We start from the raw sequence: 27,942 nt of genomic DNA, 5'->3' as shown, positions 1-27,942 counted from the left end.
CTTGTCTGTAACTGAATCCTCCTTTAGACAGCTCTTACTTAAGGACTTTTGTTCCCGAAAGTCTTGGCTTAAAGCCACCGGCACACAGGGAGTGAAATTATTTTCAAGTGAACACCACGGCTGTCTAGCCATAGTGGATCTGTTTTCCTTATTGGCATTAACATGATAGCTGCCAGCATCATGCACACACGGAACACTACTACTGCTATTTTCTGCAAGCCTTTCACCCCCAACACTCTTGTCCATTAGATCATTCTCTTGTAAGGTGCCATACCTATTCAAGACCCCTTTAATCTCATTAAGTGGGTGAAGATTAAAAGGTCTGTCGTAGATACTTCTGAGGACACGGTCACCATCAGCAATCCCCACACAATGGTGTGAAGGAGATTTAACAGATTCCATGCAATCATGAATGGCAGCTGGCCCACAAATTGCCTTTTGGGCTAAATGCAGTTCCTTACGTTCTACCGTCTCCAAAATTGAAGTTAGAGTTTTACTTATCCCATTGTCAGATGCCTCCTCTTCTACAGATTTTTCCAAAAGGCTCATTTTTTCATTCTTGCTGTTATCTAGCTCTTTACTGAAGCAACAACCCATTTTTAAGTTGTATTTTGCAAGTCCCGGAACTAAAAGCTCCTTCCTGCATAAGCCCACATTACTTTCTAAGGCTGCTGGGGAGACAAGCCAACACCCAGATGCCAAAAATAGTACTGTTTAAACTGTGCAAGGGGCTCATGTGCTAATGCCACTCAAAGTCCAAAGCCTCGTTACTGAGAAATGCCTCAGTGTGTTGTCATAGGCACAGTATTGTACTAAACAATTTAAACCCAAAAAATACAACTATAATGTGAACATTATAATATAGCTATACTGTGAAATGTCCTGATTTTTTTGTCATCCAGACTAGTGATGAGTTATGCACCATAAACATCCTTCCTTGTAACTACAAGAATGCCCTGTCAAAAAACCAGACATCTGACTAAATTCTAGAGTATGTATACACATTTCTAAACAGCAACATAAAAGTTGCTGGCAACCTTAATAGAAAGAAGAAACAAATTAACAGGAAAGGAACAGGCATCCCAAACACTGGGAGCAATCAAACCCTCTTATTTTTAAGGTAGTGTAGCTTATATGGCTTTCTCTACCATTCTTCTCCTCCCCGATACAGACTACTGGGGAGCAGGGGGGGGAAGGTGGAGGAAAAAACTCTTCTAGCTCCCTTCCTACATATAAATTTACATAATACTGTCTGTCTCTTTCCATTAAGAGTCACATGTAGGCATCATTTAAACAACGGCAGAAAAATATATCCAGATGCATATGTATGGCAAGGGGAAAAAATACAAGTTAAATATTGCAGGATGCAAAGGAAAGAGGAGGATTGGGTTCTGATGTAAAATTTGCTGCCTGATTTATGCGGATGAGGGAATAGATCCTATTAAGAAACAGAAGATTATTGGACTTAGAAGGACAAGATCTGAGATTTGGATGGCATGGATACCTGTGGTACAACAAAGTTAAGGTTAATGCAGAATTTAATAACCACTATGTTAGACTTGCCATTTTGAGAACATGGAATAAATATAAACTTAGGATCCTAATTATAAACTTAGGATCTTGCGGCTATCTCCACAAGAAGTTCACTTCAGAAGAGAAATGTCAAGTTCGCATAAATGGTTAATATGTTGTGGTATGTTAGAATTGTCACAAGGAGAATAAAAAATGAAATTAAGAGAAGATTTGATAACAGAGAGATGCCAGTGGTTCTCTTACTTGCAAATTTTACGAAGGTTTAAAGTAGACAAAAGGTGTGATTTTGAGTAATCCAAGACTGAATTTGAGACAGAATTATGTAGAAATGATGAACTTGCTATTGCCAAAATGTATAAACTTTTGTTGAAATTTGAGACAGAGGAAAAGCAAGTGAAAGAATCTATGATTTAAATGGGCTAAGAATTTTGGTTATGACATAATGGAACAATGGGAAAACATGTGGTCAAAAGGGTTGAAATTTACATTAAGCTCTAGTATTAAAGAGAATTTTCATAAGGTGATGTATCGTTGGTATATGACTCCTGAGAAACTGGCCAAAATGTACAAGTGTACTTTGAGTCTATGCTGGAAATGCAAACATTAAGGAACATTTTACCATATGTGGTGGACATGCAAGAAAGCAAAAAGAATTTGGATACAAACACAACTATTAATCCAGAAAATTTTAAAGATTAATATACAATTGAAACCAGTGTCTTTTCTTTTGGGATTGATGGACACAAGGGCAGCGAGATTATTAAATGCACAAAAGTGGAAGAGGCCAACATTGCCTACAAAAGAGGAACAGTTGGTGAAGTTGCTGGAATTTGCAACGTTGGCAAAACTTTACTTTGTTAATTAGAGAAAAGATAATAAGTTTGTTTATTGTTGACCGGAAACCCCTTATAGATTTTTTGCATGAAACAGATAACGATTTGATGATTTGTGGGTTTGTGGAATAAGGAATTTGGACATTAGAAAAGAGAGCTTTTCTTCGTAACAGAGTAAGAGAAAATTGGAAGCATCTTACTTATATAGTCTCTTTGTTTAGTTATACTTTTGTTTGTTAGTTGTCATTCTTTGTTTTGTTATTCTCTGTGTAGTTATCTTTCTTGTTAGTTTGTTATCTCCTTTATATAAAATTCTTAATAAGAGTCACTTTTTAAAAATGAAGGTGTGGTTGTGGTGCAAATCTAGTTGTGCCTTCTAGTTGAGTCTCCAAAATATAAGGAGTTGGACCACAAAATTCCTTTCTGCTCCTCCAATTGAACATTCCCGTTCTGCTGGACAAAGGCTCCACCACGAGCAGAATGGAACCAATGGATCCAATCCATGGCCAGCACAACAGATTGTACAAATTAGCTATGCAGCAAAGTCTGGTCTAATATGGATGAGAGGCAAACTGGTTTGCAACAGAAGAAGCCCAACTTTCTGCTGGCAGCAGCTTTTCCTATATGGGCCTTCGAACCTTGGTAGCCCATCACCAGTTTTCAACTGCAGCCAGAAAACAAGTGATCTGGGACAGACCTATACTGCCATGTTTTAAACACTACAGGTTGGAGCCCACGGAAAAGATCTTCATGTTGAAGGGCAGGGGGTAATTTTCATCTGTTCCCTCCCTGCTATAGCAGTTTTCCAACTTCCCTTCACGTTACTCCTGGGAGTCCCCAACCTCTAGAAGCAGCTTTGCAGGGCCCAGCAAGGCAGGGAAGCAGAAAAATTGTGCTTCTGTGCAGGGAATTGAGAAAGCATCCTACTCTATATACTGCCCACAGTACTAAAAAAAAAGTAATTCATTTTTTCTGGTAGAGATTTCCAATACCAATTTCATTAGTAGCTATGCTGACAACTATAATATACTGGCTTGGCTGACACAGCTATTTGTTACAGGTTGGCTCAACTATCTAGTTCATAACTGTCTACCACTCAATACCATGAAAATACATTATTTTCTCAGAAGTGCAATTAAGAGTTTAGAATACAGGTAATGTAAGCCGTATGACAAGAACATGTTACAAGTATTTCAGTTTGTATCTTGACAAGACTACTGTGTACTTAGACTCATATTTGGATCGTCTGTGACTGAACTTTTGAATTCTTGCCCTTCTCCCACTGGTTTTTCAAGAGCGCTTGCAGGTATAAACTGTTCCTAATTATGCAATGCAAAGGAACACCCTTCCTCTTGTCCCTGTCATCTTGATCCTTCTCACCTGCTCTAGGCTTTGAGCAACAGCACAGGAGGCCCTAAGCTGCTCTAGCAATGCTCCCATTAGGTACACTTGTAGAGCAGGCCTTGGACACTACTCTTCTCCAGGCAGCGGACCGCTCAAAGTATTCCTCAAAGATGCTTTGCAGCCCCCCTCCATAGGCCCTGACCCTCAACTTAAAAGAACTCAGGGGAATTAGAGAACAGACATCCAAGCAAACTGAAACTACCTTTCCTGTATTGCCTTTTATATTCCACTTTCCTCTTGTCATCGTTCAGTCACTTATCTATAGAACTCCCTCAAGGTCGTTGGTTTGCTCATATGTTTACGTCTGAACCTTTATCGTAAGAGGCTTTTTATTCAACTTACTTCATCATTCATGCATTTTCAGGATGCTAGATGAGTCAAGATATATGTTAAGGGTCAAGGAATCTTCTAGGAATCATTTGATTTCAGTGTCTTGTAACAGAGTGTCCTCTAGGCCAGCATAGCTACCTATCTATGCAAACAGACTGTGTAAATAGATATAGACTCCAAGATAAGCAGTCTTGAAGAAATAAAAGAATCCAAGAGAATGCAGCATTCCTTCCCTGAAGGTCTTTCTTATTACTTCCTCTGGAATATGCCTTCCATGAGCCGTAGATGCTCTTCATGAAGCAGGTACGACTCAACTAATTTCCTTAGAGAATCCCTCTGAAAGTAGTGCTTGTCTTTCTATCACTATTTGTCTTAACTGAAGAGATTCCAGAACCAGACGAGATACAGATCCTTGAGTTAGCATGTTGCTTATATAGGAATCCTCCAGGGATATAGTACCGATATTTACCAGGCTTGAAAACCAACATCAGCTTTCTCTCTATTCATTTCAGCATTGTGAGAAAAGGGACAGGGAGGCATAAACCCAGCAGCGATGGTGTTGCCAGAATCTATTCTTCTGGACAACTGAACCTGGAGAAGAACTGTGATATCGAAGAGATGCAAACAGCTAAACTCGGGGAGCAAATGAACCAGAAAGAAATGTCCTGAGAGATCTCTGGGTTGAGGGCCCATTCTCACAGGTTTAATTGGCTCCTGCTAAGCAAGGTCACTTGTGTGTCAATGGTGCCACTTATGTGCTCCTCTGAGAGGCTAGCATGGACGGAGATGCACCAAACAACAACCTGGTACCTCCATGGAGATTTATACATGCCCTCACCGTTGTGTTGTCTGTTCTGATGCATAATCTAGTTATTTTCGTATAGAACAGAATTGGCCCAGAGCTCCAGGATGTTTATAATGCAGATGGCATTTACATTTTCCCCTGGGAAATAAGACTGGAACCAAAGTGGGCTGTAACTGCCACTCCTAAAGCCATAAAGCCAATTCTTCAGCCAGAGGTAGTGTTGCACCACCACAATTTATGCAACTGCTCTGGATGACAACTTCATTCCATCAAGGCTATGAGAAGAGCCATCTGCTTTGGGGCTCTTAACAGGGGAATTCCTTCTAGAAAATCTCAGCAATTAAAAAAAAACAGGTTCTGAACCCTCTGATTCCACACAATAATCCCTTTTCTGCTCTCAACAAGGGTATGTGTAGGGGTAAGATAGCTGACCAGGTCAACAGAGACGATGGATGGGAGGATCGTAATTGTAGAGTCACTACTTTCCAGCAGAGAAAGCCCTCCAATAAAAACAATGGGGGCGGAGGAGGGATTTGGACTTGGAAGGCTGTCTATGGTGCTTCCTTGCTCCAATCTTTATGGGCAATGGACTAACTTGCAATAATTGAAACCAGGACTGCACTCTTGCGGGAACCAAAATGGGGATTTCTTCCACTTGGAAGTGGAGTGCCAGACATAGCTGGGGTCAGCTGGACACATCTCCCCCAGCTGGGAATGCCTTCAGAACATCCCCCGCCACTAAAATTGACTTACTTCATTTATACCCCACCTTTCTCCCCAGTGGGGGCCCCAAAGCAGCTTACTTCATTCTCCTCTTCTCCATTTTATCCTCACTACTACCCTGTGAGTTAGGTTAAGCTGAGTGTAGTCAAATGTCTCCCAGCACACTTCCACGACATATTCAAATGTGAGTCTCCCAGATGCAACAGTCTAACCATGACACTACACAAAGCTTACTGTTGGCTCCCTTTGATGCTGGTGCTGACTTGGGCAACAGAATTCATGCCTGAAGGGCTCCTCCCTGGAGCTCTTCTGCCTCTGAGTGGCTTTTTCAGATATCCAATGGGTAGAAAAAGAAATACAGTTTGAAGGAGTGGGGGGAATAAAGAAGGGGGGGGAAAACAGAATGGGAAATATATGCAATTTTAAAACTGTCCCTCGAAAAAAGAATGGAGTTCTCTTTATACCACAAGGCAGTGACAGGAAAAGAGCAGGAGGAAAAGGACACCCCCTAGTGGTAGAGGCAGAAACTGCAATTGCCGCTAAGGGTGAGTCAGGCTATTTTCTGTCATTAAAGATGACCTTGTTCTTCATGTGAGATGGGGCAGAATCAGGCACTGTTCTGCATAATCCCATTATGCTCACTGGAAACACTGGTGGCTGTTTGTGGTACAGCTGTTAGCGGCAGACTAGGATCTGGGAGATTTGGATTCAAATCTTCATTCTGCCATGCAACTTGCAGGATGACCCTGGGCCGATCACTCATTCTTAGCTCAACCTACCTTACATGTATGCTGTAAACCACCTCGAATACCAGACATGGTGGAAAGGCGGTATATAAATTGAATGAATGAATGAATGAATGAATGAATGAATGAATGAATGAATGAATGAATGAATGAATGAATGAATGAATGAATGAATGAATGAATGAATGAATGAATGGTTACTGGGAAGATAAAAAAGGAGGAATGGAGAATATACACTGTCCTGAGTTCCTTGGGAAAAGGCTACAATAAAAATGGTTTTAAAAGAAATAGATACTGGAGCCAGAATCTGTCTACAAATTGCACTGCACTTTGCACTATCTGTGCTGTGTATCCAGTTTCGCCTTGGAAATTTCCATGAGCTCCACTTGGGTGTGCTCACAGGAGATATTCCAAGTGCATTCTAGCTTTAAACAACCAGGTTTGTATAATTTTGGAATATTTATCTTCTGATGCACAAAAGCACCTTTGCTGCTTTCCCCTTTGAATACATCTTGTAGATTACTAGGTGCCCCATCCTTGGCACCCTTGCCCACGACACCCTTGCTCAGTACCTGGAACCTGCTAGGATAGGTAGCTATGAGCTCTTGCTTCATGGTCTACCGATTCTGGCTTCCTACTTCCTCCTTCTGGAATAATACATGTTGCACTTTATGTCTGTATTGGAGGGCAGGGTGTTGAGAATACTTGTATCTTAACAGGGGTATTCTATTATTTTGTACAGCAGACATATACCTATTATCATGACTCTTATTTCCCTTAATAAAACTTTCCAATTTTGCCATTTGCAAGGTCTTAGTCCTGCTTCCAAGCTTGTATTATTTTGCCTTGCTATTTTGTCAGATAACTCCTTGGGTTGCCGTTATTGCATGTCATTGCCTGACTGGACACACAGCCAGGTATGAAGCCTAAACCAGGAGCTTGTAGCAGAAACTGGCATAAAGCATAGTTCTCTTCCTTACACTCAGGCTACCTCACTGTGATTCTGGGCTGAACTAGAAAGTGGCTGACCTTTATCTGGACATGTGTTTAGAGTAGAAAAATCTTCTGACCACACTCAGTGACAGAATAGTTGGATTTAACGTATGAATCCTACTACCCGCCTTTAACTCCTCTGAAATCTAACAAGTATTGATATCTGTGTTCAAAAAAGTCACATGGAGCATCCTCGAATATGGTCTGATCAACCATTAACACACTTCATTTTGTGGAAGCAACATGGAGGGGTACGAAGTGTCCAAGTAATTGTGCCCTTGGATTATAGTAACAATAGCTTTGGACTGTAACAGCAGGAAATCATATTGAACAGCAGGAAATCATACTGAAAACTTTCACTGTGCTACAAGGCAGCTGGGGTTAGATGGCTGCCATGAGTGAAGCTGTGCCACTCAAAACAAGATGTTAACAAGTTGAGCATCAAGCATAACCAGAAGCTGAGGGTTTGCTGCCATTTTGTAGCTCAGGGCAACTGCACACACAACACAGAAGACTTCTGTTTGCTCTGGAGTCGCTTTAGAAAGGCCACCTACGTCACACTATCGAACAGTTGTTAACTGAACAGAAAGGGGGGAGTGCAACTCAACGTTCACAGTACTTACTAGATGAGAACTGTCTTTAACTTCTTGTACTTGCTGCACCTGCGGTTCAGCCACAACTTTAGTGTCCTGATCAGAAGTCATGAGCTGCCTACTTTCTGGCTTCTCAGAGAGAACTGTATTGATAAGCTGCAAAGAAGAAAAACAGTGAGCGTAAGTCACAAGCAGTGGCAGATCACATTTCATATCAAGCAACAGTTGTCAGAGAACACTGAAAAACCCATGTCTGTACTAAACCTTTCATAAAAAGGTATCTTATTGGGTTTCCCCCCCCAGACTATTCATAGCCTCACTGGCACAGAGATTTCTGGTTTCTCAATGAACAAGTTGCCCAGCTATGCTGGAAATTCCCGGCTGCTTCTATGCTTCTAAGTAGTATATTCCAACTGCCATATTTTGTTTCCTGTATTCAGCCGGGCCCATTACCTCAAAGTTACTCATCTGAACAACAAGCAATGTTTTTGGTTGTCAAGCTGCCAACAGCAAGCTTGAAAATGTAGAACTGACTGCTTACACATGCAATGTAAACTTTTAAAAAGAAACACAATGCCCGCCTCATAATATGCAATAGCAAGAGCTGACGATGTACTCCGTTCCCTTCTTGGAAACAGCTGGAATTTCTAATTAAAAGTGGCTAGATGACCTGCAGCGCCATCCTAGGAGAGTTACACACTTCTAAGTTCCTTGAAGTCAATGGGCTTAAAAGGGTATAATTCTGAGGCTGACTACTAAGTAGTGCGTATTCACAGGTCTGTCTTCACCTTTAAAATGATGCGGCATGTTTCTTGCCAATACTACAGCTTCAAACCAGGAGGAAAGCATTACCATTATGTGAGTGTGCCGCAGGATAATTCTAAAAAGTCATCCAAAACCTGATTTGTGATATTTAACTTGCAAATGACTTGACATGGGGTTCTCACACCCTTGAAGTTCATCAAACTATGTCAGACAATACAATACCTAAATATTTCTCTTGGACAATCTAAAGGCAAGCATAATCTCTCACAAATGTTATTTGGTAGTTATGGTCCGCCTCAGTTTTTCCATCTATAAAGCAGAACTGCTGCCATCACACCACTCAGGGCTGTTGCATGTTATTAATGGTATACTGAAAAGCACTTTTCCGGATTAAAAAAAGTAATACAGAAACCAAGGGGCAACAGGCTAAAACACACACATGCCTCTGGCCTGTACCAATACCTATTTCAGCTGGGAATTACAACTCTCAGTTGTTCACAATACAAGTGCCGACATTCACTAATATTAAACAGCTGCATTCCACACATAACATGCATTAACGATCTTCCCCTATGTTTCCAATGAACGTGCAACAAGCTAAACTCCTAAGTTTCCTTCTCAGAGAGGAAATAGCAATTTTCACAGCTCCCAGGCTTCATCAACAAATATTAGTGAGCCACAGGAACTCATCCAAGCATGGAATTAGACGATGAATTGCTATGACAACACAGCATAAGATATGCTAGAGTTCAGTGTAAAGACTGTGAAATCCTTTCAACCAAACTGCTGAGTATGCAGAAGAAGCATGCAGGAAAGCTTGGGCTTGCACCTGCCACAGCAGATCACACGGTGTGGGCATAAGTGGGTTGCGCCCAATTCCTGCAAGGTGGCTCAAAAAGAAAGGAAAGGATTGCAAGAACTGAACACACATGTATATGCCTCTGTGTCAGCGAACACATGCTCCCCACCGCACAGTGGCACTCACTGAATACACGGGCATGGGAACTAGCCCGTTTGAGAATCTCAACAGATCCCTCCCCCTGCAAATACTCAAAAGGCCTCCTCTTTAATGTAACTAAAAGCTTCAGCAGAATAAAGCATTCTTAAGATTCACCATCTAAGCTACTTCAGATCTTATACAATGAATACTGTCAACCAAGTCATGAGTGTTGCTTGGAGCTCTGACAAGTACATGTGGATTCTAAAGGTAAAATTAAGATTTTCTTATACTCCCTAGTCCTTTAGACATGAAATAATGTAACAAAACACACAGATCAGTCAATATACAGCAACTTAAAACATGGTAATATTTTTAGCTATTTGCTTGGAAAGCACTGATTATATTTTCTTGAGCGCTATGTACCAATTAAAAAGGGTGTGGGAGGCTTTCCCCATGATCTGGCCACAGTGATCCACATTAGGATCACATCCACAGATTATGGCAGGGTTCCCGAACGTGGCGCTTGGGGGCACCTTGCCACTACTCCCATTGGTCCCTGCTGAGCTTTTCAGAAAGTGGGCAGGGCCATTGTAAAGCAGGGCTTGTTAGTGGGTTACCTTCATTCAAAGGAGAGGGTTTTCCCATGGCTAGAATAACAGAAAGCCACTGGAGGTCAGGCAGACTGGTAAACACCTGGATTTTCTGTAGTCAGTCTATGGTTCCATTCCCCCTTCAGGTTTTCCTTCTTCATGGGAAGTACAAGGAAGGAGGTATTCCATTTGTCTCCACCTCCTGTGGCATCCATTTTGGGTTTGTCTCCGCCTCCTGGGGCAGCCATTTTGGGGTGCCACTCACTATCTCTTCTCAAAATTCCAAAGGTTCCCTCTGGCTCAAAAAGGCTTGGATCTCTGAATTAGAGTAATATGATCAATGAAGGGCTGCCTTTGTAAACTTAGGCTGGTTCAATGTGTGGCAGCCAGGCTGCTGTCAAGGTGGGATACTGGGATCCTATCACTCCTGTGCAGAAAGATCTGTACTGGTTTCCCATCTGTTCCCAGGCACAATGAAAGTGCTGTCTCTTACCTTTAAGACTCAACATGGCTTGGGGATGGGCTACATCTGCCCAGCCCTTCTTCACAAGCCCTGCCCTCTGTGCCCCTGCCTTCAGAAGTGAACTGAGTGGCAATCAGGCCCCAGTATTTTTCCCCAGTGGCGGCATCGGGCCTGTGGAATGCCCTTCCCCTCGAGACTCACCTGACACTTATACTACTCTTTTAGGTGCCAGGCCAAAAACATTTCTTTTTACCCAGACCTTTAATTTTAAAGGGCTAATTTTTTTAAAAAAATTGTTTTTAAATTCTAATCTAGCCTGAGATTTGTTTGATTTGGAGTGAGATGGGGGTGGGGGTTGCAGCACAGTTGTGTGCAAACTCACGCAAGGAGTGATTTGCACTGATGTTCCCTCAAAGGGAACCCCCCCCCGTCCCAGAAAGCTTTCTTAAGAGTGCTGGAGAAAGTGGACTCGGTCCCCTGGATCCAACCTCATGCTTTTGTCTCCTTAATATTTACCCCCAACACCTGTTTATTCTTTGGAGAAAAGAATCTGTCAAAAGGCTGCCGAATCTTCCAGTGTCTAATTACAGCTGCTGTTTCCATTCCCCCTTCTTAGATATTTCCCTTACAATCAGAGTCACTGTGTAGAGGTAAACATCCTGCTAGCTAAAGCCCTTTTACATTAATAAGCTACTGAAGAGATGCCAGCAACTCTTTCATTCTCCAGAACAGAGCTCACCACCCCTCTGCCTACGGATAAAATGCCTCCCTGAATAGGAAGTGCTACAACACTGCTTATTCTCCCTTTTGATCTTGGCACTTTTGTGTATTATTAACAATCCTCATTACACCTTGCATGGCTAGCAGGCATCTGTTTTCAGTTGCTATACTACAGATGAATGCTTTTTTAAAATTTGGAACGCACAGAAGCTTTGTCATTTCCAAGACAATGTGATAAAGAAATCATTAATGCCCATTTCAAAACCTGTAAGCAAACAATAGTAAGAGGAGTGTGAAAGACTGCTGGCAAAAGATACATCTAGTATATTCCCAGCACCTGACTCCTTGCTTTTCAATTCCAGGTCCAACGTGCATCTTTCCCCACCGCTCTCCAAACATAGACTTCCCATCATTCCTTTGGCTAGAAGTCCCACCTTTCCTTTCCCAGACCCCTTTGCTTCTCTGTCTTTTCATGCCAGCTCCTACTTCCCTACACCCACAGGACTTCTGAGCAGCCTTGCTAGGCACTTCAAGCTGGCCCTGAAACACTTTCTAGAAGCTAAGTTAGTTAGCAGGCTCTACCTGCCCTATCAGTGTCGATCTGTAGAGATGAAGGCTGGGGGGGGGGACCCCACTTACGAGGAGTGCAGTGCTTCTTAAAACAAGGAGTTACTCACTCCAAAAGTGGGGAGTCAAGATTTTAAACCAATCTACACAGAATTAATGTATGATAATTCCTGGGTATAATCTGGACTTGCCTTGAAAACCCTACTGGTATATCTAATTCGACTGTGACTTGACGGCACTTTCCACCATACTCTAGACATACACAACGTATTTTAAAAAATACATTCATTGTATAAGTTATACGAATTTTGTCCGCAATTAACATGCTATAATGTAGATGGATAATACATTGAGGAGTTCAATGTTTTCAGTGTTTAACTCGATATCTAAATATGATGGCAACGCTCTAATACTGTGACTCTATGAATTTAACCAAATAATATGTACCACAAAAGTTGTTTTCTATTTTAAACTTTTATTTTTACTCCCAGTTGGAAAACACTAACAGTGAAATCCTAAGCAGAGTTACTCCAGCCTGAGCCCACTGATTTCAATGGGCTTAGACCGGCATAGCTCTGCTTAGGATGTCACTGTAAGTCACATGTACTAGGGCAGCATAGTTTGTGACACTTTGCCACTCTCTAAAATTAGATATATTCACAATTTTACCTGTAGCAAAGGTATTTATTCTTCTAAATCCCATAAACATTCCAAGTAGTACAATTTTATATGCTGAGTTATAAATCATACATTTTATACTGTTAAATTAAATTTAGGTTTAATAAAATATGGCATATATTTCAGGTTTTCCCCAATGGCTTCAAAAAATTTTTACACTGTCACAAGAAAAAGAACAAAAAGATCTTTCTGTACAAGCAATATAGTACATCACAAAAACAGAGATGGCCCAGTACAGAAAAAAGACACTCCCCCAACACATGATATTAATTTCCTATCAGCAAAAAACTCCACACAAAACCATATAGAAGAATTACAGTGACATTTTAAAAAGAGGAGAGACGCCCCCTGAAGGGCCAGATTATTTGCTTGGGGTTTTTTGGGGGGATTGATCATTATTTCACCTTTGCCTCTGTTTTGCACAAGGAAGTTTTACTGTAGATACCTCAGACAAAATGAAAGGCTCTCTTATCAGCACTGTGCTTTGATACGTAAACTGTATGCATAACAGGTGATACCCAACAGGTGATTCACGTATTTGCTGGTGCAGCAGCCAACCATTTAAGCCTGGGTGTAGCAGGACAGCACTGTGCAATGCTGTTGTGGTACGGCAAGATGCGGCCGTCAGGGCGGCAATGTGCACCCACGCATCTTATATCAGTAACTGCCACCCTGACAGGGCAAGACACACCACCCCCATGCAGCAGTAATTTGCATACAGAGGCTATGACCTGGTGGATGCAGGAAGTCTCGCTTGCCAACATATGGTTAGGGCAGCTGCTTACCTTGCTAGAGCAAGACAAGCCTAAGTGCTGAAGATTGAGAAGCAATGCTCTATAAATCCAACGTCAAAAGGTCTGGAGCCATGGTAAGAGAAGTTTCCCCACAGAGCAGTCAAGCCTCTGCACTTCGTTTCAGCTAAACGAATGGTGTGCGCATAGGAAAGAAACAGCAGTAACAGTACATTATATAAATATATATGTCATGGACACTAAACTATGAAGCAAACAAAGACAATCAGCATTGCAAAACAAGCCAGGAAAAACGCTCCTACCTAGTAAAGTTCTCAAGTTTAAATTTCTTCCCTCAACTACTATAGCACACATTCATAAATATGAATACAGTGAGGAAGTAAGAAAGGCCAAGAGGTCACTGTATCTCCTCTTTCATTACATGGCACTACTTTGGCATGTAAGCTCACTGGGTGACTTTGGGCCAGACACACTCTCAGCCTGACCTACCTCACAGGGTTGTTGTGGGGATAAAACAGAAGAGAGGAGAACAGTGTAAGCCACCTTGGGTCTCCACTGGGGAGAAATGCACGGTATAAATACAGTAAATAAATTCAAATTCATTTTAGCCACCTTTCAAGTATCAATCCCCTTGCCCACATTTATCATTAGCTGGTTCACAAATAACCTGTATCATTTTCTGGCGTCAAAACAAACCTGTATTCAACACCAAAATCAAAAACGTATTGCATACTCTTCCAAATTATAGTTTCACAAACATCAAGAGTATTAACATAAAATGCCCATATTTGTTCCATTACAAACTACAAACTGTACCAAGCTACAGGCCAAGCAGATGAATTTCAGCATGGATAGGACTGAAGCACATGTGCGAGTGAGCACGCTCATATGCAGAGATGGACACACACAACCTAGCATTCTTCATTACAGATGCCAACACACACTGGAGGCCTGTCTGCATAGATCCGCATACCAGCTTAAGTCGGCTCGGTGACTTTAGGAAGAGATCCCTTCTGTCAAGAGTTTCATCAGATCGCAGAAAGAGCAACAGTCGTCTCTACACCAACTCTTACCCTTTGTCAGGGCGCTTTCTTTGACAGGATTTTATAAGACTGTTTCCTTCCACTGAAACCTTAGGAATTAATTTGCTGGTTGCTTATTCTTATATCCTGGACAGTTTGGTTGTAAGAATCTTTCTATGGAGCTTAACCGAGCTTATACATTCAATTATCTGATGATTTGTGGGGAAACGGTTCTTCCTTTGGGTGTTGCCTTCTGGTCTGTTATTAAGAACTTCCTTATGTATATCACAATAAAACTTCTGGATTGTGATTTTATTTTGATAAGCTGCTTCACACTTTGGAGCATGAGGATCAAGGTACTTTAAAATAAATGAATCAATCAAATGCAGAAAAAGGTCAACATTATTGAAAAATAACCTTTAGCAGTTACACAGGAAAGTGCTGATCAGGCAGTAAAAACCTTGCTGGTATCAAAAGAAGGATTCCATCTCTTTAAAACAGAAGGTTTGGGAATTACTTGTTTAATCATTCTAAAACGTCTTGTCATTCTTGCGCTACTATATCCCGTGTGCCTTAAGCAAAGACAGGATTTATGCTAAATCCCCAACCTGTGCTTTGTGAGGTGTGATCTGCACACAGTAAGTCTCCATTTGTCATTCCAGCCACTGGCATGAGTTACTCCATGCTCAGTCTTGGCAGGAACATCAGCTGCTTTTGAAGATCTGGCCGGGCACCCAGTTCTAGTTCATCCTTGGCCTTTAATTAAAAGAAAATAGGAAGAGACCCATTGGACGGCTTAAAGGGTCTTTCAGTAAGGGAGAAGCTGACTATAAGAACTGTGCTTTTAGAAGTTACTGTAAAGTTCTGTTTAAAATCCCACGATACAGTGATCACATCCATTAGAGGGCTAGTGGACATAGTATTTCTACAGTTGGAATTTTAAGATGCAGAGACTTTCAGTAGCTTCGGAAAACCATAGTCACAATACTGTCTGCGTGTAATTGACATAATTTCTTAAGATTACACTACAGCTGAAGGGGTGCTTCCAAATTAACTGCTTAAGTCTGAAAAAGTGATTTTGAATTGGGTTTGTACAAGTCACACATTTTTATTTGAACACTGCCAGAGTCCACTGGACAATGCAACTAGATGCGGCAAGGCTGAACAATTCAACAGCTTTGTGGTATGGCCAAACAAGACTCAGCATTTTAGATGCGTAGCAACAAACATGGTCACATGGCCCTGCTCCCCTAGCTCAAAGATCAAGAAGCGGCCTCAGAGGATTTTCCCCTCTTTTCAAAAGCAAAGCACATTAATGTTTGCTTTGCTCACTTGACTGTGCAGCTGAAAGATCCCATGGTGCCTCTCAACCACAACCCAAGACTAGTTTTAAAAGCTTTCTGAAATGTTTCACAGCAACAGTGAGTGTTCACTCATGGGCTCCATGAATGTTTAGAAAATGAAGAATTTCAAGCTTCATTCATTAAACTGTTTCAACCTACATATATAATCTTGGTGAAATGCAGCTGAAGTAATGGCCAGATTTTTTTCCCCCGGGGGCTGGGGGGGTGGGGGGAGAGCTTATGCGTATTCCTACTAGTCCAAATAACAGACTAGAGAAATCAAGACATTCTGGGCAGGTAGTACAGTTTCAAACAAGGAATGACTCATCTGTGCAAAGCTGCCATCCAGACCCAATTCAAAGAATGTAATACTGCTGTCAAAAACTAAGGTTCTAAGGAATTCAAAACAAACTGGGAACTACCTATAAGGAAATAGAATGATCATGGAAAGTGCCAACAAAGGATTTATTTTTCTTGCAAACTGCAAATACTCTTTGCAGCTTAGTATAATCCACAGAGCCTTTGATACGAGCATCCGTCTTGGGGCACTCTCTGCCTCCCACCACACTCTTCTAAAAACACCTTTAACTACCAAGTGCTTTGAGCTCTCCCATTTTTTCACACCCAGTCTATATGCTTTCACTGTTACTCCAGTTATCATCAGCAACGTTCTAAAACTGCACATACATCTTCAGTAGTCATAATTATGCAAGATACAAGTTAATAATAAAATAATTTTTAAAAAATAATTACGCCAAGGAAGGTTCATAAGTTTCATGGGTTCTTTTTAGTACCATAAAGCAGCCTTCAAGCATTTCAAGATTCCACTTTGCCCCAATGACTCTCAGCAAACTACTGTCCAGTTCCTCCCAGCTGTGTAGTTTGAGAAGACGGAAGTATGGGTGAATTAAGGGGTATTTTTAGTGCTATCAGAAGAACATATGTAAGTTTTGCTTTGGCCCTCAAGTTTATCTTCCCAACAACCTGAGAAGTAGGTTAGGCTGACAGAGTAAACTGGCCCTCAAGGTCAGCAAGCGTCATGGCTGCGTGGGGGATTTGAACTTCCGGTTTCCTCATCTCAGCCCAACATTTGAATCATTCCTAACAACTGCTCTCAGGTTTTGTCTTAACAGCTACAAGCAGTCAGGCAACTGTTTCTCTACACTAGGGTGTGCTGTCACAGGCTCATCAAGATTGTGTGGAAAGACCCTCTGTATCACGGCATCTACACCATCAGATTTTACAGTTAGCGATTTGTGGTCCCCCCCAACATACAATGTCTTTTGTAGTTTGGAGACGACGGTGTATAAAAGCAGATGTTTTAAACAAATACTTCCTTAAAATTTGCAAACAGACTTTTAGATTATTGCTAAAGTGATTATGTTAAGAAATCTGAACTTAATGCATACTATCTCTTTAAACTCAATTAAGAAACTCTTAAGAAAGGCTGTTCTTTACAAAGAACAAAAAAATGATGGGGCAAACCATCTTCCTAGTCAAGCAGAATAGTAGGGCCAGATACTAGAGAGCAGAAACCAAAAAGCCACAGGTCATCTACTGATCCATTGGGTGACCTTTTATTCCTGTTTTATGCACAGAAAAGACCTGCAATTGGCTCAGGACTTGACTGGTAGGTAGTTACAATTAAAGAGCATGGATATTTGCCTTCCATCTTACACAGAACAATGATGTCTTTTGGAACCACCAACAGCCCTTTGCTTCTTGTTGAGATTACTTTTCTGTGAGGTAAGGGAGGGGCTACCTAAAGCAAAAGGAATGCTGGAATGTAGAGACACCTTTGACGGCTCATCCTAACCAGCAGCACCAGTCTAGGAAAACCTGTTGGGGTGACAGGTTATAAAAGAGGGTTTTATTTGGCATTGTGGATGTTATGTTATCTAAAAATAAGCAGTATTTTATTTTTATTTATGTCATTTATGGTCCCGCCTTTCTCACCAAGGCTCAACGTAGATTACACAGTGTGAGATTAGTACAGTGAATATCAAGGACATTTCCATAAATGATGCCACAGGATACATAGATAACAAGTTCACAAAGACATAGCGTTAGCAAGAATCCAATGCAGAGTTGAAGAAATGCTGAAATAGAACATAAGCAATTCTAGGACTGACATTAGACAAAATGAAGCACAGGTAGTTCATAGGAGCACATATCTAAAGCAACAGACAGAACGTAAGGCAACACAGTGGTGAAGTCTATGGTCCCTAATTCATTAGTGAAGCATCTGAGACCCCTTCCCTACAATACAGCCCTCCTACCTGAGTAATACTTTGCCCTTGCCCACAAGATCCACTCCAGGTTTGCATGCCAGCCTGCCACTAGCAAGCATACATAACAGGGGCAGGAAGAAGCTGTCAGTAAAAGACATGTTTAGTCTTGTTACTATTTGTTCAGATGACTGGGTTGGATTCAACTACATCTCACACACTGCAAGAGGGGAGATCTTGCCTAGTTCGCCTCTGCATTGCAGCCCTGTCCCATGTGTCTATATGGGCCCTACAACTGGCATCATAGCCTTTCAGGAGAAATAAAAAGCGGCCTCTCCTTTATTTACAAAATTTATACCTCACCTTTCTGCCCTCATCAAGGCCACCAAGACAGCAAGCAGATCAAATAAAAAAATATATGTAATAAAAGCAAGTCTTAAAAACCATTAAAATCAAACAAACACATCCTTAAAGCAATTCAAACTAAAGCTAAAAATACAAATACATAAAAACAATTAAAACACAGGGTAGGAATGAGGGAGCATTGACAGAATGCTAAAGAAGTCTTCACCCACTGGCAGGAGACAGTGACAGAAGGCAGCCGACAAATCTCTTGAGGAGAGCATTCCAGAGTTTCAGTGCCATGAGAGAGAAAGCCCTTTTCCAGGTTGCCACCCATCTAATCTCAGACAGTGGGGGGAACCTGACGCAGGGCCTTGAAAGATGACTGTAATAGTTGGGGAAGTTTGTAAAGTAGCAATTTCCCTCTTGCAACAGTGGGAAAAGCTGGAACATCCAACCCACTGTCTTTAAGTTCTGTTTTATAACAGGTTAGGTCCTTTGGAAATGTTTAAAACCAAAAAGTGGAATACGTACAAATAAGACAAAATAATTTGGGGTCCTGAAAAGCCATGCTTAAAAACACTTCTGCGTTTAAATATCATAAACCTCAACTATGCAACAGGAATTGCAGCAGTGAATTTAGAACTGTTTCCAGAAACCTCAATGACTTGATACTTATTTCTAAAGTTGTATTACGTAAATTAAGCAATACCATTGACATAGGGCACAGGAACTACAGCATGTTACAACATTTTGGCTTGCCTGAAATACAGCTTAAAGCTGTTCCATCCCACAGCACAGATACAAATGCTGCCTAATAATTTCTCTTTGAAATGGGCCCCCAGTAAAACTTGAATAAAGCAACATTTTCAAAATATGAAGGGAAAAAATAAGATGTTTTCCCACAGACACTGGTACATGACTTGCAGTGCAATCCTATGCAGTGTTAATTTGCCGCTCCTTATATAGTTATGAGAACAGAACTTGCACTAGCTTTCCCAGAGTAGCTTTCTTTGACTGAATCCTGTTGGAATAGAGACTTTTTGCTCTAGCTACCAAAGGGCAAGAGTGAAACAAGAATGCCAAATCTATTCTTGTGTTTGGCTTAAGCCCAATCCACTTTGATGGCAGCAGGGGCGGTGCAAGGGTTTTTGGCGCTCGCGGCCGGCCAGCCAGGTGCTCTGGCCTGTGTGATGATGTCACACATGACGTCATCACAGGAGCGTGCACACCGCCACCGGCCTGATCACTGCTGCGGGTGGCTCTGACGGTGCGCGGGTGGCCTCCGAGCTCTCCTGAGCCACCGCAGATGCATGCCCGCGGCGGCTGCGCCAGGCCGGGGGCATGTGCTGGCGGCGCGGGAGGGATAGGAGGCTGCAGCTCTGTGGTGGGCGCTCTTGCCCCCTGCGCCTCCTCCGGTGCTCCCTCTGGCACCCCGCACCTGAGGCCACCGCCTACCTGGCCTCAATGGGCGTGCTGGCCCTGGATGGCAGCCCTTTCTAAGAGAGGTTTTATTTCTCTCTCCATTCCCCAATAAGCATATTTCTTTGAGGAGTACAAGTTGTAGATTCAGCAACAAGTGCTACAGCCTAATACAATAGCTGTTTCCCACAGGAAGACCTACGATCAGTTGAGGCAAGAAGCTAGATACATCATAAAGTGAGCGGCCAGGGGGGTGGTGGTGGTTAAAAAGCTTTGGTCTATTCCTCTCCCTAAGTAAAGGATCATTTCAAATTTTGGACGTAGATCCGTTTGACCATAAAATCGCAGTGCCCTGGTATAAATAATCACACTCTTTTGGAAAGTGCAGGCTGGTGACTCATCAGTTTTATTCAACCGTTATTAGCAGCAAGTTTCTGTTGTGGAGCAACATGGGAAGATACCACAACCTGTAATCCAGCATCTGTGATGGTTTCAATATGGCTCTGATCAAGTAGAAATTCCCCGTGTGCTGATAACCTTAACATCTGCTCTCAGGGAAAAAACATCAACACTTCAAGGAATTCAGATCACACAAAATGGAAAGTCTGGCTAGACGCAAGGAGCACTTAAAGTACACAAGAAACATGATTTAAGTGAAGCTACACTGACTTTTACTTTCCCCCACAATATTTGAACAGGGGTTGCATTTTTTATATAGCACCGAGTTTCCTCCCAAATCTGTTCGGCAACAAAACCTGCCATCACTTTCCTCTTCAAACTGAAGAACAAAATATTACTATAAACTTAGAACGCGTACAGTAAAGAAGGACAATTTAAAGCAAGTTGCTTCCCATGCTCTTCCAGGTAGGTTGGACCTCCGAACAGAGTGCAACATGCACAACAAATACCACCACCTATTTTCTTGGGAAGCGTTTTCAGGTTAAGAAAATGAGGAAGACATGAACAGAGAAATACAAATATTAAAGCTTCTTCTGTACACCTACTTTCGTCTATTTCATTAAAATTTATGTCCCATCTTTTCCCTCAAAGTGGGATCCATGTCGGAGACCAGGGATAAAGAAGCACCCTATGTCTGAATAACGTCGATGACTTACTGAACTGTTTAATGGATACGGGCAAAAATGATGAGGAAGTATAGAGTTTAATTGCATGAAAATGGTTACATGAAAGTAGCAGTTCTCGTCTGATGTTTCAGAATCAGTCAGTTTGGCTTCAAGACTGAATTGCAAGAGCAGAACCACTTGTGCTCAGAGGATGGACCCCCCCACCCCATCTCCACGCACCTCCCAAAACTAGTTCCAGTGAGTCAGGGGGTGCTTTAGAGTGGCTTTCGCCCAGACACAGGAGATTGCAGTTAAGGAGAATTGGCAACCCCTCCTCACACAAGGAGGGGCGCTTGTTGCTAGCACAGTGGAATCTTTGTATACAAGATGAATTTTCCAGGCAAAGTGACTCGAGCTTATGATCAGTGCAGAAGCTCATGCACTTCCCTGTTTAAACTCCTACGTAAGACAAGCATAAAAACTGCATTTCTCCCCAAGAACAGCACAGAATACTAATTGGCCCACAATAGTTCACCCTACAGGCTTTCCTGACTGAGAACTTTTGAACTGTGTTATGTTTGAGTTTCAGTGGGTTTAGGTGTCTTGGTTATATTTTGTTCACGACTGTTATTTAGAAATAATCTTATTTTATTCTATAAAGTCTAGCAACTCCATTTATTTCTGCAATTGCTGCAATGATCTTCTAAAAGTGAACAGTTGTTAAGAAAAACTAAGAACCACTATTTTATTTAATAAAAACTTAACACATTATGTTTTGTATGATTATAATGGTGCTATCCTGCCTCTGAACATTTTAGGATGATGAATATGCAATTATAAGAAATGGGCAATTATCTCAATGGCTGCACTAGAGCTTGGATCCCACTTACAATTTCCACACATACAAGGGTGGATGATTTTCACCATTCCCCGAAATGACTCCTCGGGATCCCCCATCCTAAAAAACGGGCACTCCAGGGACATTTCAGGGCTGCTGCAGGAAGAAATAATTGGCAAAAATTGCTCTCCTCCTTGATCATGGGGAATTTCTAGGCAGGGTCCAAGCCACTGTCTCCCAAGAGGTCACATGGGAATCCAACAAGGGCAAGGGAGTTTGTGGAAACCGCAAGAGTGTTGCATGCATCATTTAGAGCAGACTCCTTATGGTGCACTCTACTTGACTGTGCACTAAGTCATGCAGTCTTAATGACAGGGGTGCAGCAAGGATGACAAGTGTATAAGGATTACTACAATGAATGGTGGCAGACGACAGAAGTGAACCGCTTGTCTGCAGGAGGAGTGCAAGGAACAGCTGAACAGAAAAATGGTTATATGGGATTGCCGATCAGCATGACAGTGTACTACCTTCTCGGAATCAACCTCTTGCATAGCTTTGGAGTCCATGACCAGTTTTACTACATGGATGCCTTTCTGCAGTTAGCTTCAACAGGGAAACCACTTGTAAATGTATGGTTGTGTGTTACTTCCACAGTATCTCCCATTTCCCTTCACCAGCGAAAGGCTGGCGACACTTCGTTCCTCCCTTGACTCTAGAGATATGAGGGACTGAGGGGAGAAAGGAAACATTCCCAAAAAGTCACCTCCCTCCCATTTATCCTTTTGGGGGGAAGCCTTGAGAAGAAACTCCTATGGAATACTGGGGGCGTTTTTTAGAATGAGTAAAATACTTAAGGCAACATTTTTAACACGCAAAATGTATGGCATGAGAAAGTATTAGGACCTTTTCCAATGGCAAGTTGGGAAATTTTGAGGAGTACTAAAAATAACGTCATATGAAATGTTCTGTTTTTGAGTAAGAAAAATCTTTTCATACAAAGTACTTCACTTATTCCAAGAGCACAGCATTAAAAAGTCTGAGGGTTTTCTCAGTTTTTCCAATGAGAAATTTTGGGAAACACTGGGAAAACTTTTATAGTATAGTTTTAAAAATTCAAAATCTTCCGTTTAAACATAAATAATGTTGGCAACAATATTACGATGTTTTAATGATAATATATTAATATTTCAGTGTTTTCAATGCTATAAAGTTTAGCTTAACATCCAAGCATGTTGGCAGTCCTCCCAATTGCAACTCTGATAGTTCCTGTCCAAACACACTCTTTTTTAATACAGAACTCATTTTCCTACCTCTCAAATGGCAAAAATTAAACAGAGATTCTACGGTAGCACAGAGTGCAGCAGTTTGCAGCTCTTTCTCAGCATTGCATGTACTTGCAATTTTGCTTATACAAAGAAAAGACATTTATACATTTAAATTCCATAAATATGCCCAAGTAGTACAATTTTATAAGCTGACTAAGTTATAAATGATGCATTTTATGTTGTTCAATCACTCAAAAGTTCAGGTTTGACAAGAAAGTATTAGATATAGTCAATACCCCTCCTCCACGGTTTCAAAGTTTCTGCAAATTTTACATCTCTTCTCTCTCTCTCTCTCTCTCTCTCTCTCTCACACACACACACACACACACACACACACTTTGAGATCTGAACCCTTCTGCAGGCAAGGTCTTGGATTTTTCTATCAGGGTTGCTGCTGCCAAGTGAGCTACAGAAGCACATGGGTGGCAGAGCTGGTATGGCCATGGTTTCTCCCTTGGCAAAAGAAAACATGGTTGCAAGAAAGGGCTCCAACCCAAGTTGTGGAGCTCCCTAGCATTTGTTTGCTCCAGAACACCAACTGGTCACGCCACAGTCCTCTTCACAATGGAGGGATGCTGTGGTCCTTCTAGAAGTGTGTACCAAAAAAAAAAATTCCAGGAAATCTGGATCCGAGTTTCAGGTATCTAAATATAAACCATGGATTTCTGAAATCCAGGAAACATTTTCTGATCCATTTAAGAGCCCAGATTTATTCAGTCATCATTCTCTATGGAGAAAGCTATCTGGAAACTCTCAAAGGAGGTATTTTTCAAGCAATTTCCACCAAATTTTCAGGGAACCTACCCCCGAATGTCCTCTAAAGATGTCCCCCCTCAAGTTTCAGGAAGATTGGGCCTCAGGTTGAATTCTACGGGCCCCTGAATAAGGTGCTGCAAGCCACTCCCCACTGTTTCCTACAGGGAAAACATTTCCAAGCAGGCTCTCAGGCAGAAATACGCAGAAGCAAGACTACCAGTGGCCAAACGCATGATCCCAAACGCAAGAGGAAGCTCAACAGAACCAAACTGAAACAAGGGAATGGATGAAATCACCTCCCAGAACCAAAGTGAATCAAGGGGACCAACACTAAACCAGAGTATCATGTCAAAACAGAGAATTCCATCCAAACCAAACTGAAGCAAGGGACACTGCTGCTGCTTGGCCCAACTGAACCAGTCTCTCTCACAAAAGCCAGGCAGAAAAGGAGAGCTCCTGCATGGATTGGCCTCTGACTTCCCCCTCCCCCTCCCTGCCTCATTCCCCTCCTCTCTTGGGAAAAAAAAGCAGAAGCAGCCCAGGAAGGAGCCTGCCAGAGGCTGAAGCCACATTTCCCAGATTTACCCAGATTTATTCAGGAGTCTGGATCCAGTTCCCATACCGGATCCCAGATTCTCTTATTTGATTCAGAAAAGGATTTTGCCAGATCAGCAAAAATCCAGTTTTCACCCCGGACTGCATGCCCCGTGTTCCTTCTGTTTCCTTGCTTGTTGTGTTCTGTACATGAGTGGTCACAGCTCATGTCAGAGGGGCTGGCCACATCAGGATGCACAGTCATGGTAGCATGATCAGATCACTGTGCCATGACTGGTAGGTGTTAGTGTGCTTGCCTCTTGGAAAGCCCTCACTCAGCGGGGCAGGAGGAAAGCACTGGACATTTTACACAGCCCTGACCAAACATCCATTTGAATTGGTCAAGGAAGTTCTCCTGAGAAGGCTGGGAATTGACCTTTGGACACGTGAAGGGCCCTTCATTCAGAGAGACAGAACTAATTTTCTTCCTTTTCCTGTCTGGCATGTGGGACACCCTCTCTCTTCAGTTCAGGTGACTCCACAAAGCAGTAACATTGAATTTATCATTCAGCAACTGTCAACACTGAGAGAAAAAACACCTGTTGTGTTAACATGTACCGTAAATAAAGCATAACCCAGAGGAGGTAGAAGAATGAGGCAGCAGGGTAGAGGAGGATGAAGACCCAGGGAGGGCAAGATGTCCTCCTTTCCTCAGAGGAGAAGGACCCTTCATGGTAAGTGTCCAAAGGTACATTCTCCCTCTGAGGTGGAGGACATCTTGGGTGCTTCCAAAGTAGTTTCTACTTTCTGGGTAGGATGTGGTCTTCATCCGAGATCATGCGCTGCAGTACTTTTCTACCGCAGGTGGTTTAGTTTGTAGTGTCTCACCAAGGTCGAGATCGATCACCATGTTGCTGCCTTGCAGACTTCTTCTACTGTTTGGAGCAGATAGGCCTTGAGCTTCTCAGCCCTCTCAGGGGAACATCCTTGACCAGTCCAAATGGATGTTTGGTCAGGGATGTGTAAAATGTCCCATGCTTTCCTCCTTCCCCACTGAGTGAGGGCTTTCCAAGAGAAATTGAAAATTCTGACCGTGAACTGTTTTCTGGATGCTAGGAGAGTGTCGGCCACCTCTCTGGAATATCCCTATCTTAGGAAGATTTTCCTTTCTATTTCCACACAGTTAAACAGAGTGAGTCTAAATGAGAGTGCCAACTCATTCCCTGCCGTAATGCGACCGGAGGTTGGTAGGATGAGGGGTGGAGACATCATTATTTGTTGGAGTGTGGAAAAGCACAGTCTGCAGGGCCACCAAGAGGCAATCACTAGCACTTTGCTCCGCATTACTTGATCCTTCTCAGGAGTTTGGGTATTACTGGTAAGAATGGTAATACATAGAGGAGGCCTAATGGCCACAGCGATGTCAGGGCATCTGCTTGTGAGTGGAACAAACCTTGTCATGTACCTTGGTAGTTGATGGCTGTGTTGGGATGCAAACAGGTCCATAAAAGATGTTGAGAACTCTGATGTCATCCATTAGATGAGCTCTTTCTTAAGGGACTATTCCACTTGCTGAATGGTCTACCTGCTCAGCCAGTCTGCCTGGACATTGGATATGCCTTTGATCAAGACTAGGTGACCTTCCTCCCAGGTAAGTATCCTTGTCGCCTCCTTGTGCCACCTCAAGATCTTGTATCCCCCTTGCTTGTTTACATAGGTCTTGTCTGCGACCTTATCCATACAGATCAGGATGTGTGAGTTCTCTATCTGATCTCTGAACTGGAACAAGGCCAGACAAATTGCTCACATTTCCGAGACAATGATAGGAAGACGTGCCTAACCTCCGATGCTTGCATCTGTATTTGTTGTTCTCAAGGGGTCATGGATCTTTTGATCTGAAGTGGTACCTGAATGGGAAGATCTGTCTTCTCCATGATCTGTTGTTAATAAGATCTGAGAAAGGTCTGAAGCAGTCTTGCATGTAGACGACCCCAAGGTATCGCCTTGTTGCTAGCCACTAGCAAACCCATCAGTTTGGGTAGTGTCGTGAGAAGTGATTTTCACTCTGACGACAGCCTCGGCCAGCTGTTTGGTCTTCCTGACCTCTTCTTTGGTGAGGGACAGACAACACTCTTTTGATGATCATACCCAGGAGTTCCAGCTTGTAGAAACTGAATGGGGAACTGAGTGTTGCGATGAGATTTTTCTTTTGAATGTGATCTGATCAGGAGATCGTCTGGGTGCAAATGAACATGGATACCACTCTCTCTGAGACATGCAATGAGGTTGTTCAGGAGCTCTGTGAACATTCTTGGCACAGTGGACAGGCCGAAAGGGATGGCTCAGAACTGCCAATTGATTTTTTTTTTGTGCGCATAAAATCTTAAGTATTGTTGATGGGCTGTCAGAATAAGTACATGGAGGTATGCTTCTGTGAGATCTGTAGATGTCATGTATTCTTCTGGTTGAATGGCATCTGCGACTGAACGCAGAGTTTCCATTCAGAAGTGATGAAACTTGATAAACTTGTTCAAAAAGTTGAGGTCTAATAACGCCCTCCAGTCCCCATTCTTTTTAGGGACTATGAAGAAGACTGAGTAGACTCCCCCGTCCTCTTTCGCTGTGGGGAACATGCTCCACAGCTTGAATGCCCAGGTGTTGGATTAGTCCGAGTTAAGATTTCGCGTAGGGGAGAGATGACAAAATGCTCTGGTGGGTTCTGGCTTTCAAATTGTATGGAATAGCCTTATGAGACTATTTTCTAAGGTCCAGCTGGCTGCCTGCGTGTCGACCCAGGCTTGACGGTAAGGAGTACTTGGCCTCTCACAGGGATGGCTTCTGAGTCCTGTCTTAAGAGAGCTTGGTATCAAGGTTGGATCTCTTTCCATGTGTGAAGAACTGTCTGTTTGATCTTGGGACAAAGTAAGCATTATCCTCACGATACAGCTGGGGAGCTGGGCCTGAGAGGAATGGTTTACCCAAGGCCATGTGGTAAGTTCATGGCATTAGTGAGATCGGAACCAGCAGAGTACTGCAACACAGTTCAGTTACTTAACCACTATACTACAAGTGGGTTCTTGAAAGGACCCTCCCTTACTAAAGGTATATCTAGATTAATTCCAGGATGATCGCTTGGAATCCTGTCTGGACCTTAGTAGTGTGTGTTGTGAATAAAATGGCTGAAGGCCAAGGGATCGCCTCTCAGATTGTTTGAGTGTGGTGTTTTGTTTTTGGCAACACTCTTTTGTCCTGGGTCTCAACCCAGATCTTTCCCAGGGCACCCCAAACAGCTTGTCTCTCTGAAAGTGGTAAGCCAGGATGATAGTTTTACAGTGTTAAATCTGCTGGCCATGCTCTTAAGTCAAGTGTGCCTACTTGTTACTGCTGCCGAGACAATAGCCCTGGAAGAAAAGGTAAGTGCATCCAGGATGGTGACTGCCTTGAAGGTACTGGCCTTTAAAATTCTGTTTGCCCCTTCAATGGGGGCATCTATTGTTGTATGGGAGAAGTGGGATCAGTTTTCTGATCCATACTCCTGATGCTCTGGAGGCAATGGCTGTAGCCTTTATAGCTGTGGCCTCGTGAACGCTCTTCAGCATGACCTCGCTCTTCTTGCCTTAGATGTCTCTGACT

General features: G+C 42.4%; 1 protein-coding gene across 3 annotated transcripts in view; it reads right to left on the bottom strand.

Annotated features, from left to right (window-relative positions):
- Window positions 1–27,942, bottom strand: part of LARP4B (La ribonucleoprotein 4B) — a 71,485-nt gene that overhangs the window by 30,952 nt on the left and 12,591 nt on the right. For all 3 annotated transcript variants that reach the window (XM_054991266.1, XM_054991269.1, XM_054991268.1), the window contains exon 2: window positions 7,991–8,116. In XM_054991266.1, the coding sequence (XP_054847241.1) occupies window positions 7,991–8,071 (81 nt within the window). In that variant the 5' untranslated portion in view covers window positions 8,072–8,116. The remainder of the gene's footprint in view (window positions 1–7,990; window positions 8,117–27,942) is intronic.

The sequence above is a fragment of the Eublepharis macularius genome, chromosome 11 (genome assembly GCF_028583425.1).
Source record: "Eublepharis macularius isolate TG4126 chromosome 11, MPM_Emac_v1.0, whole genome shotgun sequence".
NCBI lineage: Eukaryota > Metazoa > Chordata > Lepidosauria > Squamata > Eublepharidae > Eublepharis > Eublepharis macularius.
Note: the sequence above shows the minus strand (reverse complement) of the source record. Positions and strands in the feature narration are given on the sequence as shown.